This window comes from Ostrinia nubilalis, chromosome 3 (genome assembly GCF_963855985.1).
Source record: "Ostrinia nubilalis chromosome 3, ilOstNubi1.1, whole genome shotgun sequence".
Taxonomy (NCBI): domain Eukaryota; kingdom Metazoa; phylum Arthropoda; class Insecta; order Lepidoptera; family Crambidae; genus Ostrinia; species Ostrinia nubilalis.
Window position 1 is genome coordinate 14,076,923 of NC_087090.1, and position 14,204 is coordinate 14,091,126.

Sequence of the window (14,204 nt, forward strand, 5' to 3'; positions counted from 1 at the left end):
GACGTAGGTGTATATTCACCAAATAGCTACTAAGATATTTACATTATAAGTACCCAATTATTATTAATGTACCTGGAGCGTTTGTTACGAGGATTTGTATTGTTTTGGACATATTTGTGGAGTGTTATGAATAAATGGATTTTTATAAACGTGCATTATAATATGTGCAATATGTGTGTTTATTTTATTTATCCCATAATCCACTGCATATAGGCCCATTGCAGGTATTGAAGTTTGTTGAGCCCGATCATTGGCTTAAAACATATTATTAAAGAAGTTCCGTCGTAATGAAAAGTACCCTCACACAAATATGCGTCATAAATAAACAACTTAAAAAAATCGAGCTGCCTAAGGCGGGAATCCCACGACTCGATTTATGTTCGATTTCCGCCTTAGGCAGCTCGATTTTTTCAAGATGTTTATTTATAATTTAGTTTGAGAAGCGACTTTAATCGCTTCGCTCAGAAATTTTAATAATTACATGCGTTCACTCATAGGTGGATGATCTCAAACACTTTTAGCGGTCTTCACTAAACAGAAGACTGTTAATAATATAGTATAATTATGTGAATATTTATAGATTTTACTATAAATATTATTACTGTTATTACTCAGTAACAATGGATTCTTTAAGCCATAGTCATTTTAGCCAAAAACAACCCATACCACAAAGAAGAAAATAATCAGCAATAAAACAATTGATAAATTGGAAATTCGCATATAATTTTACGAGTTAAAATTACCCTTAAAATAAAATTAAATAACAATACCTATTACATATTAAGCTAGAGAGTACTAACGTTAGTTTTTCTTCTTCTTCTGGTCTGGGAGGAAGCCCATCTCCTCTTGGTGTTTTCTGATGAGTTGTTCTTGGACATCGGGGAGGCAGGGGGAGTATCTGCTGTATTCCATGCTGAATTCGCCTTTACCTTGGGTTACAGACCTGGAAAGATGAAATTATCTAACTTAAAACACAGAAATTAAGAGCGATGATCTGTGAAAAGATTAAGGGTGATTGAGTAGAGATGTTCTGAAATCATTATCACGTTTAGAAACATTGATAAACAAAAATAATATACAGGGTGTTTGGTAAATGGGTATATGAGCCGACACTAGCCCATGTTAACATGGGCATATAAATGGTATGGTGAAGTCAGAAATTTGATATCATCATTTTGCAATGCGCAATGCGTTCCAAACCCGCTATTTTAAACCTAATGAAAATTTTGTATGAAAATTTAAAAAAATAAAAATAAAATGATGATATCAAATTTCTGACTTCACCATACCATTTATATGCCCATGTTAACATGGGCTAGTGTCGGCTCATATACCCATTTACCTAACATCCTGTATAAAGTTATATATCAGCATAAATAACATCTCTAGCATAGCTTAGGACCACCCCCACTCTTGAGGATGTTGGAAAAGCCGAATAAGAGATAAATATGCGAAATAAGAGGTCCTTGTCTTATTGAGCTAGCGATGGAAAACGGTCACCCATCCACATTCATACCGCGCACAAGGTTCCTTAACTTTAAAAAGTTATTCTCACTTGCAATGGGTAACAGTGGTAGTAAACAAACCAATGGGCTACCTACTCAGCGTGCTTACCATGAGTTTATGTTAGGTGCGCTCGCTACTGCGTAAAAAAAATTCATTAAATGTATGACATATTGTACAGCGCCCCTAGCGGCTACTCTCAAGAACTAAAATCTTAATAGATTTTTAGACGCACTCGCTAGCGAGCACACCTAACGTAAACTCATGGTAAGCACACAGTAGCCTTATTCACGTAACAAAACTTCAACAACAAAACACTGAGTTGCGATCCTATCGAGTAATCGTTCTATCCAAAATGACCCTTGTGAATACGGATTTAGAACTGTTTTTCAATGGGACGACGTAACAAAACTTCAATGACAACAAATCGCTGAACTACGATTCTATAGAGCAGGGATGGCCAACTTAATTAGACATAAAATCTACTGTTTACTAACGAAACCCTGGGCGATCTACCACTTACACCTACTACCACCACTTTCTTGAAATCTTAAATGAAACAGCATAGTTTAGTACACAATCATGTAGTATATTTTGCCTTGCCACGATCGACTGGACTAATATTCGCGATCGACCGGTTGGTCACCCCTGCTATAGAGCAATCGTTCTATCGAAAATGACCCTTGATCTTGAAATCCGTATTGGATTTAGAACTGTTTTACAATGGGACGATTTCTGAACGTCAGCTCTGTCAGATCTTGACTGTCAAAATACGTGAATTAGGCCACTGGTCTCTTTAATGTAACCATAAAAACTGCAAATTAAGAACTCACCTGAGTTCTCCAGCGTATCCAAACATGTTATTCAAAGGCACTTCAGCGTACAAAGTGGTCCAGCCTTCAGCTCCTTCGGTACCGGTAATGATGCCGCCTCTCTTGTTGAGTTGGCCGATGACGACGCCGTGGAATTCGTCAGGCAACGTCACTTCCACAAACATGATCGGCTCGAGGACTTGCCAGGCGCCTTCGTCGAATACTGGGAAAAGATGGGTAGATTGTTAATATTTGATGATAGCCTTCAGATGGGCTTAATTATTTTTACAAGGAAAATATATCAAATGTTTGCAATAGTATCAGTATGCTATTACAGAAATGAAAAAAAAAACACTTTTTATGTTCGGGTTCGATTCCTGGCAGAAAGATTATTAAAACAAGTTTTATGTACAGAAAATTTCACTTTGAGTGCCGATATCTTTCTGATAGGAAACACGTAAAAGGTTTGCTCATTCGTATTAATATCTGCAAAATTATTTCTTTACCACTTTATATGACCTATCTTATCTCATATAGGGCCGCGCATGAGCGCAGTGCACGTTAACCCGTCGGAATTTTTTGTGCTTAGGATTTTTGCGGATGATAGATAAAGGTAAGGGAAACCTTTATCTATCATCCGCAAAAATCCTATCCATAAAGTGGTCAAGTGCTTGGATTCGAGGGACCTATATCCTTGGTGCCGAATAAGCCGACCCCAGGAGACCCTTAATGACCTAAATAGGACTTAAGTCTGACCTATCCATCCTATCTATGTAAGTGATTACCGTCGCCCATAGATACCCGTAGTCCCAGGGGCGTTACAGGTGCGTTGCCGGCCTTTAACCCTTAATTTGACGACGTGCGATATACTTCCCATTGAACGAAATAAAATCTATATAAAAAAATTGACCGTATATCTTGAACTCAAGGTGTTCATTGGCTCCCTAAACTATCTAACTATGCTGTCAAAAATCAGCAAGGCACCAATATCGATGGGACGCGAGCAATCCCCAATTGTATGACGGGGGGGGGATGGACCCGCTGTGCGGGCTCTTGGTAAATTGCATTTTATTCATTATTTTATAGCTTATATTCTTGTAATATTATTGAAAACTATAGATAGCATACCTGCGAAGCTACTTACAATGTATTTATTGTCATACAGAGTTTTGTTTTCTTTTTACGACACCCATAACTTGCATGTCCAGTATACTTCCCGTCGTCGAATTACTAGTAAAGTAACTGCTAAATACTATGTCCAGTATTCTTCCCGTTGCCAAATTACTAAAGAATTAAGTTTTGTGGTTTTTCCTAATATTATTTTAGGGATCCATACATAAAATGTTTTCTGCCTCACTATGTATCGTTTTTCAGAGTTTCAAGTCTTAAAAACAAGCCTTAGTAGCATTGGTGCCGCCTAAAACTACTCTTTTTCATATAGATACTGGTTCTGAGGAGAAAATTGTCCTTCTCACTCTGCTCTTCCATCAGTTCATGCAAAGAACGCATGGATGTAGACAGCTAAATCTTTAAATCTGTCTTACTCGAGGAAATAACCCCAGAGGCATGAAAAAGAAGCGTGGTGGTACCCTTCTTCAAGAAAGGGGATAGCACTTTACTGAAGAATTACAGTCCCATGTCGCTTCTGAGCCATATCTACAAGCTTTTTTGCGAGGGTTATTACATGCCGGTGTCCAAGAAGTCTTTGTAACCATAAACCGCATCCATACGCTGCGGCAGGGTTATACAGAAGACCAAGGAGTGTAACTTGCCATTAACTTTGGCGTACGTGGACTATGAGAGGGCTTTCGATTTGATTGAAGCTTGAGCAGTGCTTCAGTCTTTTCAGAGAAGTACCGTATTGACCCTTGGTGCTGAAGTACTTGCACAAACGCCACCTTGATGGCGGTCCAAGTACAGGAAAAGAAATCAGCAACAGGTCCAAATGTGTTACCAGTAATCACATAATGGTACCTATTGAAACGTCGCCTCTCAACATAAGCCCTCTCTATATCACGCTGGGATATGGAGATGGATGTGCTTGGTGTTTCTTTACGACATCTAATGAGGAAATCCGTAAAAGAACTAAAATTGCTGATATAGCCTTATGGATTAGCATGCTAAAGTGGCAATGGGCAGGGCACACATCACGCAGAACTGATGGATGATGGCCACAGCAAGGTTCAAGTATGGAAGCAACGTGCCCATAAGCGCAGCGTGGGAGGTCCACCCACGAGGTGGACAGATGACCCCATAAAGGTAGCAGGAAGGCGCAGGATACAGTATGACTATCAGATTGGCCGGTTGTTCGCCCTCTTGCCAACCTGATAATCATTGGGGGAGGACAATGTTAATTATTGGATGTCATAAGGCTGAAATTATGATGATAATAATTAATATTTTATTACGGAACCACTTGTTTCTTTTTTCTGTCTCTTCGACAACGGGAAGTATACTGGACATGGTTGGAGAGAGTCACTTTCTTAAGAACTTGGCAACGTCCAGTATAATGGACATAGGTTTTTCAGGAAACTGAAATAGGTAAATTTTTTTGGTTATTTTTTCTAGGGTCCTATACAAGCTAAGAAACGAAATCAGTAACTGTTTTATAAATTTGACTAAAAAAAAATTCCGTCGAATGAAGGGTTAAGGTGAAGATACGCTCTCCTTTTGAAAGCTTGCAGGTCGTATCGTTCCGGAAACACCGCAGACGACAGTCCATTCCACAGTTTGGTTGTACGGGGAGTTGAACATAGGATCCCCATGTCATCCTCTAAACTCTAAACAACAAACAAAGATTATCAAATCTCTTACCATCTTTAACAGCTCCTTTAGCCGCCAAGAAGAAAGCCAATTCACTGGAGTCCACAATGTGGTGAGCACCGTCTTGCAACCTGAACTTCACTCCGGAGATCTTGTGTCCAGTTAGGTAGCCTTTCTGACAGGTGTCCAGGAAGCCACGCTCGACACCAGGTATGAAAGGTTTAGGGATATTCGTGCCCACTGTTTCGTCGGAGAATTCTAGCACTGGAAAGTAGAGTAGGCATATTATTATAATAGCCATAATATTATTTAACCCTTAATAAAGCTGTGGCAATATAGTTGTCACCTTAAATTCAACCTTACACCCTTGTTTAAGGTCTAAAAACAATGAAAATTTTCGACTGGCCTTGCCTTATTAAGGGTTAAATGTGAATAATACATTTTTAACCATATTAAAATACCACAGTTTTAACCTGAATGTAGCGCCATCGATGTAACATGCTTTATACTTTGCGCTAGAATATTTTTTATTGTGGTGATTTCGCATTACAATGTCAATGGGAGAGTAGAATAGGGGGGAAAATCCCCATTTTCCCCGTGGATTTTTTCGACGTAATAGGCGACTAAGAGGAGAGTAAAGCTCAACCACACCAACGCATGCAGATCGCCATCGCAGGCGCGATGAAAGGCCAATGACAGGTCGCGTGAACTGTCATCAGGTCGCGTGAACTGTCATCAGGTCGCGTGAACTGTCACAGGTCGCGCATTCACCTTTTCACTTTTCACGTCATTGGCCTTTGATCGCGCCGGCGATGGCGATCTGCACGCGTTGGTGTGTTTGAAGCTTAAGCAATATGTGAAATGTTCCATTTGATTTGCCTCTGGTAATAAATTAGAGAAGGTCGTGTACCTGCATTGGAAACTGATGATGATGACAATGAACTTACCAGTATTTTGCTGTGGCGGCAACGGCTCCATGATGCCAATGACTCTGGCGTACTGACCCGCGCCTCCGGACTGTTTCTTGTGAAGGTAGTCGAATGAGCAAGGCGACATCATGGTTTCTCTAAAAGAATATTAGAAAATAAGTGATTATAATGTTTCGATGCTGAAGATATTTGAAATATCAATTTTAATAACAGGTTTCAAAATTAAACAGATTAAAATTTTTGAAGCGCAGGACCGGTCGTTATGGAAATCCTTGGGGGAGGCCTTTGTCCAGCAGTGGACGTCAATGGCTGAAATGAACGAACGACCTAACTTGCTTCGGAAATAATCTATATATATAAAAGAAAGTCGTGTTAGTTACTCCACTTATAACTCAAGAACGGCTGAACCGATTTAGCTGAAAATTGTCAGGGAGGTAGTTTAGAGCCAGGAGAAGGACATAGGATACTTTTTATCCCGTTTGAAATTAAAAAAAAGTCTGCTTATTTATTGCCATTAAGGCGGAACAAAGTTCGCCGGGTCAGCTAGTTTAGAATAGAATGGAAAAAGATTTATTTAGTATCATCTATCCTACTAATATTATAAATGCGAAAGTTTGTGTGGATGTCAGGATGTGTGGATGTCAGGATGTTTGTTACTCTTTCACGCAAAAACTACTGAACGGATTTTGTTTAAACTTTACAGTATTATTGTTTATAACCCAGATTAACATACAGGCTACAATTTATGACGATCTGTGACAAACTAAATTTCACGCGGGTGAAACCGCGGGCAAAAGCTAGTCTAAGCATATTAAAACATAAAATACCAAAAAAGCACTTTGTGTACTTGTATACCATCATGCCTCTCATTCTTCAGATCTTAATAAAATATGCCACAAAATTGTTTATCTAAGTGAGCTGCCACTGGCGAATTGCAAGCGTTTTCAAAGCGAAGCGGTGACGCAGTGAACACGCCGCGTCTCCGCGGAAAAAACGCTTGTAATCCGCCAGTGTGCCAAGGCCCTTATACATGAAAAAAAAAATTAAAAACAAATGAATAAACTAACATACATGAAATTTAAAAACAAATGAATAAAACTAACCTAAAAGCTACTTTGGGTTTGCCAAGTTCCACAGGACAGTTGTACTCTCTCTCCATTCTCTGCGCGTATATTTCCAGATGCAGCTCTCCCATACCAGAGACAATGGTTTCCTTGTTGTCTGGGTCGTAGCGGAATTGGAATGTGGGGTCTTCTTTGGTGAATCTGGAATCCGAAAGTAATTAATAATTTTAAGAGTTTTTAGCTCTGATAACCCGTCCCAGAATAACGGCCATTATCTTGACTTTCAGAGCGTTCAGGGTCAGGCTACATTTGAGCGGCGCTGCACGGCACGGCACATAAGCCTTAAATATTTTTTTTTATTGAAGATGATGTGTGTCGCTTTTGAGCGGCGTTGCAGGAAGCATCGCTGCATAGTAAATGAAGTGTAGTGCAGTGCGTGCGTGCACTCCAGTGCGTTCCAACATTTTAGATGTCTAGAATACATCTACATAAGCCTCATTATTGTTTGGCACACTAAAATATTATTCAGACAGTACACTCACCTCGCAACAGCCTTAGAGAAGTTATCGCGGTCCTTGTTATTCTTAGGCTTGATAGCCATAGACACGACGGGATCCGGCACGTGTATCGACTCCATAGACAAGTCCAGCTTGCTGTCGTTGACGAATGTATCTCCGGACGCGCAATCTACGCCGAACAACGCGAAAATGTCGCCTGCGAACACTTCATTCACTTCTTCCATGTTGTTTGAGTGCATTCGGACTAAGCGAGAGATTTTGACCTAGAACAATGTTAATATTAAACTAGTCGTATAAAGGAGGGGGAGTTTAAAGAGACCATAAATCCATGCATGGTTTACTCAGAAAACAATTAGGTACATAACCTTTATGAGCATACAAAAAAATATTAATGGAAACATACATTTTTTTCAATGGTCATACAAGCAAGACAGTTCAGTGTTGCCAGTAATAAATGGGTGTGAGAAAAACGTGTTATGCTTTTGCTAAGATATCTTTCAGATAGACTTAGAATGGGTGTAGCCATATAGATTCTAGTCCTAAATATGAATAACAAAACTACTCAAACAAAAGTCAATAATCATGATCAAAATGGATGATACAGAATTTGTTCAGTAACTTACTCTTTTACTGGTCCTAGCATTGTAAATGTAATCCCCTCTCTTCAACATTCCTTGGTAACACCTCAGGTACGTCAGCTGTCCAAACTTGCTGACCTCCAGTTTAAAAGCTAACCCAACAAATGGCTTCTTATCGTTTCTAGCAGGATCTAAGATTATGTTTTCACCCCCACCCTCTTTCTTTTCATTCACTATAGCTGTATTTTCTACTTCTCCTGGGTGTGGGAGGTAGTCTAGTACAGCGTCTAAGAGGGGCTGGACTCCTTTGTTTTTCAACGCAGTGCCCAGTAGGACTGGAGTGAATGAGCGCTTTAGAACCGTTCTGCGGACAGCTTGCTTGATGTCAGAAACTGTTGGGGTTTTTTCTTCAAGGAACAATTCACCTGCAACCACAGAAATAAATTCATTTTAAAATCATGTAGGACAAAGCAAGTACAGCCAAAAGCACGTCAGACGATAAAGTTTTGTTGAAAAATAGCCCATGTTACAATGTCATAAGACTTCACAATGTTCAAATTGATGTGCTGTCATTTGTACAATTTAAATTATTTCCAGCTTTTAGAAATGGCAATAAATAATATTTAAACTTTGCTATCTTACCAAGCGTTTCATCTACATTTGAAAGATGTTCAATCAACTCATGCTTCTTATCTTTCACTTCCGCTCGTCTGTCCTGGGGTATCTCGTCATATCTGATCTTTTCACCATAATCACCATCAAAGTAAACAGCTCTCTCTTCAACAAGATCTAAAATCCCTTGGCACTCCTTTTCCAGACCAATGGGCAAGTGGAGGAAGGCAGCATTGTGATTCATTTTGGAACGCAATTGTTTTAACACCCTGAATACATAATAGAACATACATTAATGGATGGATTAATAAACGAAACTTTAGAACACCTACCTAGTGCCAAATTACTGTAAAATATCTTTGTGGCTATTTTTATAAATAGCTTTTAAAAAAAAAGTTTTTAATAAAAAATAGGATTGACTAAATAATTATGTCTTTGAACATTTTTAAATATTGATATTACCTTTCCGGATTTGAGCCCATTCTGTCCAACTTATTTATAAACGCTAGACATGGTACACTGTACCGTTTCATCTGTCTATTCACTGTCAAAGTCTGACTCTGTACTCCACCAACTGCACAGAGGACTAGAATTGCACCGTCCAAGACTCTCAAAGCTCTCTCGACTTCAACGGTAAAGTCCACGTGTCCTGGAGTGTCGATAATGTTGATATTGTGGTCCTTCCATATTGTGTAAGTGGCCGCAGATTGTATAGTGATTCCTCTTTGACGTTCAAGTTCCATTGAGTCCATTACAGCACCAACATTGTCTTTGCCTTTGACCTGTAATTTAATGATAAAAGATTCCATAAATATTAAAAAGAAACAGGAAACAAAAGATCCCAATGTGTGTGTTCCATAATAAGGGACCCTAATTGGAATAACCATAACTTTTTGATGCACTGAGCTAAACATTATGTGAAGCAGATATAAAAATAAAAAATAATTACAGTAAAAAGGTTGTTTGAAATAATTACATTTATTTATTTATCATTTTCCATGTCTAGAGATGATTTAGAATATAATTAACTCAATAATTCTACTTACCTCATGCATAGAATCAATCCTGCCCGTATAAAACAGTATCCGCTCTGTCAGTGTGGTTTTTCCAGAGTCAATGTGAGCAGAAATTCCAATGTTACGAATCCTTTCCAGTTGCTTGTGTTCAGCATATTTGACGTATGATGAATAGGCCTGAAAAGATAATAATGTACTAAAAATTTCAGAAAATTAACCCACTTGGAAATATGTTTAAAAACCTATTAATATATTTTAGACGAGTCCTTTTCAGCAGGAATATTGTAGGGAATCACTTTAATATACGGGAAATCAGTCAGAACTCTAATTTACTTCAATACTTTAAGATTTGTTTATGATATTACGTAAAGATTTATTAATGATTTCATGAAACTTAATTATTAAAAAACTATAAGTTACCTACCTCAATTTGTCCCAAGTTCAGCTTTCCGGTGTTTTTTAATGTGTTCACTGCGCGTATTATGTTAAATATAGTCATTTTGGTAATTTAATAAATTAAATATCACAGAACAAAACTTCTCATTTCTATTGAGAATCTAAAAGAGGTTAGAATGAACGAATGGACTGGAATCGTGAATGTGACATTGACATTTTGTCTTTTTTATATTGTCAGAATTTATTACGCAAAGAATAAAATTAAACAAATCGATAATTTCAACTATGCACAGACCTGAATGTCTCCAACTTCCTCATTGGCCCTAGAGCAATTCCAAGTATACCATCAATAAAAGCCTAATTAGAGTCATCAAACCTCTCAGTCATTCAATTAGAGCCATTAGAACTTCATAACTATGAGTTGTTTTCTATGTGTAAGCTGAGGACACGTGTCTCCAGCTGACACATCTGTATCTTCGTAAATATTTATGCTACGATAATGTATTATACCTCAAAAATTACAGTCGAATCCAAATAGTAGGCTTTCCATTTTTCAAGACTTTAGCTCAAATACTGTTAAAACCACGATCAAAAAACTATGTGCGAGCTGGAGTACCGTGTCTCCAGCTTACACATCTGTATCTTCGTAAATATTTAAGCTACATCAATGTTTTATATCTCATAAATTAAAGTCGAATAAAAAAACCCGACTTCAATTCTTTCAAAGCTTTATTTCGAACCGTTTTCGAACTACGAACCGATACGTATGTGTAAGCTGGTGACACGTAACACACGGTGGATTATTAAAACCATATAAGTTAGAGTTACGTTTTAAAGATCAAATAATTCGTTATAATTAAAGTACACACCAGACATAATTTCAAATCTCTAGGCCTCTTAGTTTCAGAATTAAGAGCCAAAAACTATTTTCCCGCCAAATAATTCAAATAATATGGGTCGACTGCGACGTTGCCGTTCCGTGCGTCCACTAGAGCAGTCGAATTTGAACCTAAAAACTAGTACTGTTTGAATCATTTTTATTTGTAGTTTAAATCATTTAATTTCGATTATAAGAATTTTAGACTAGGAGCCGGCTGATTTCTGTATTGAGTACTTAATAACCTATATTTTATTAATAAGAAAAAGCTAGGTAAAACAAAATTATATTTTAATATACAAGTATAATAACGAACTTGTTTCCAAAGACTCAAATATTTGTGGCGTTTCTAAACGCTACCACTTTAATTTTTATTTAAATACCGTGAAGTCCCACGATTCTGCCACGTCAAGTGGCAAAAATGGGCAACAACTATACAGGGTGGAAACGTTAAGTGATCTCACTCGATTATTTCTTAACTATACAAGATATTAAAAAACTGGTTACTGATCCTGAAAGTGCGTAATGAGCTCTTTCAAACGGTACCAATAATAAGTTACAGAATAAACTGGATCTATCTGAAAATTCAATGTTTCCAGCTTCCATACTAAATGTATGCCAGACACACAATATTAGAAGTGTAATTTTTTTAATTTAATAATAAATACTTAAAATAAACTCGTAAATTGTATTCTTATTTTAAATTATTAATGAAAAACATTGGTTTACTTGCTATAATATTGTCAAGAGATGAGTGTCATGACTGTGGTAGTACTAAATGTATGGAAGAAGGAAACATTGAATTTTTGGTTAGATCCAGTTTATTCTGTAACCTATTATTGATACCATTGGATAGAGCTTGTGAAGCACTTTTAGAATCAGTAATCAGTTTTACGATTTCATATGTAGTTTTTAAAATAATGTGACTTTACCAAATGTATGGAAGCTGGAAACATTGAAGTTTCGGATAGATCCAGTTTATTCTGTAACCTATTATTAATACCGTTTGATAGAGCTCATGAAGCACTTTCAGGATCAATAACTAGTTTATTGATATCTTGTATAGTTTAGAAATAATCGAGTGAGATCACTTATCGTTTCCACCCTGTATTTTGCTCTATGGTTACAAACAGATTTTGCATGACATTGACAGATATGTCAAAATCCACCAATCACGCAGCATTTGGACCTCGCGTCTACGTATTGCCATCTGGCGGATTTTCCAATCGCGAAAGCCCTCATTGAATTCTTCTTCTTTTGTTGAAAAAAAAAAATTTACAACATTAACATCACAAATCACAATCACTACTAAGACATCACAAAATAGACGAAACACAGCATTTGCACAGAATTGGCCGTAAGGATCTATATCCATAGCCGTAAAACTTGTATTAAAAAAAAAGATGACAGTTGACTGCAATATTGAGAAACAGTCAGTGTTGCCAGAAGGTTACTTTTGTAACCTTTTAGCTGATTTTTGAACTGCTTTGGTTTACTTTTAGGTTACACTAATGAAAAGGTTACTTTTAGGTGATTTAGTTAGTAAAATATGATTTATCTGTGGTAATTAAATAGATTAATTAGATTTACGAATCTCTGATGGATGAGTGATACCCGACCCGAGGTTTCCGCCAACTGGGACCGCAATCAACTAGGACCGCGGTCCCAATCGCCAGATCAGTAAAAATTAAATACTTTTCTGGGACCATTCATAAAGGACAATGACCAAAAATGTATGGAGTGTGGTCCAAATGTCAACCACCACCTATGTAGTAAAATAGTCTACTAAATACTGATTCATTATAACCAAACCGCAATCAAAAATATGCTGTCAGTAAAAAGTTATGACTGAATGAAAAGTCATGTTTTTACCTTTTCATCTGAAAATTAATGTTCTTGATATCATTCTATCCATCGCACATTTCGGATTCGTTCGTTCGTTCGTTTCAGCCAAATGACGTCCACTGCTGGACAAAGGCCTCCTCCAAGGTTTTCCACAATGCACGGTCCTGCGCTGCCCGCATCCAGGCTCTTCCCGCGACCTTTACGAGATCGTCGGTCCACCTAGTAGGAGGCCTGCCCACGCTACGTCTTCCAGCCCGTGGTCGCCACTCGAGAACTTTTCTGCCCCAACGGCCATCGTCTCTACGAGCTATGTGCCCCGCCCACTGGCGGTTTCGGATTAATCTATGCATATTATGTCATGTCGCTTAGTGTGCCGTGTTAGATTCTCGCTAAAAGAAAAAAAAGAACTCAGAAGAAAGACAACAATATTGGAATTATGGTCGGGTGGTCGCTGCTCCGCCCCTATTGGTTGTAGGGTGATGTTATATAACCTAAAACCATCCTTGATAAATGGGCTATCCATAACAAAAATAATTTTTCAAATCGGACCAGTAGTTCCTGAGATTAGCGCGTAAACTACTACAATTTTTCATACAGTCATAACTTTTTACTGACAGTTTATTTATTTTTCGTCCCATACTGAAAGTTAATCTCTATTTAATGGACCATAAGCCAATATAGGTCTCATTAGTGGTGGACATTTGGACCACTTTTGGTCATTGTCCTTTTAGTACGATACCGATTTTGGCTTGAATAATATATTTTTTTAAGTTACCTATGAGTGAACCTAGTCGCTGGAAGAAAAATATTTACCTAATTTTTATCGATCCAGCGACTGGGACCACTGTCCCAGTTAATTGCGGTCCCAGTAGCCGGAATCTACGGCCCGATCGCGAACGTCTTCGCTTTCGCTCCGCGAAGCCCACGCCCCACATTCGGCCTCGTCGGCACGCGCACCGACGATCGCCAAACGGCTAGAGTACCTTCTGTACTCGCCACTCTGCCCGGTGAAGCTGGAAAAGCTCCTCCAGCTACCAGCGCGCGTCCCTTCAAAAAAAAAAAAGAGCCGGAAACCTCCCCGACCCGACCGTGGATCACCAGTATTCTACTACACAGTAAAGTATAGGGTAAGGTGGGGCACAATGTTACACGGGGTACAATGTTACAATGCATATTTCTCCGTCCCTTTCTATTAGTTGTATGATGTTCAGCGGCTCAGTTCAGCAGCTCTTATGAGCTTGACAAACGTGTATACCAACATCATACAACTAATAGAAAGGGACGGAGAAAT

At 38.2% G+C, this 14,204-nt stretch overlaps 1 protein-coding gene across 1 annotated transcript; it reads right to left on the reverse strand.

Moving 5' to 3' along the window:
* Positions 1-702: 702 nt before the first annotated feature.
* LOC135088010 (elongation factor G, mitochondrial) lies at positions 703-10,388 on the reverse strand. Its single transcript, XM_063982888.1, has 11 exons — positions 10,220-10,388; positions 9,826-9,972; positions 9,242-9,561; positions 8,810-9,048; positions 8,213-8,592; positions 7,614-7,852; positions 7,111-7,272; positions 6,026-6,144; positions 5,130-5,342; positions 2,337-2,538; positions 703-943 (listed from the first exon to the last, which is right to left on the reverse strand). The coding sequence occupies exons 1-11, from the start codon at positions 10,292-10,294 to the stop codon at positions 802-804; spliced, it is 2,238 nt and encodes a 745-aa protein (XP_063838958.1). The 5' UTR covers positions 10,295-10,388; the 3' UTR covers positions 703-801.
* Positions 10,389-14,204: the final 3,816 nt, after the last annotated feature.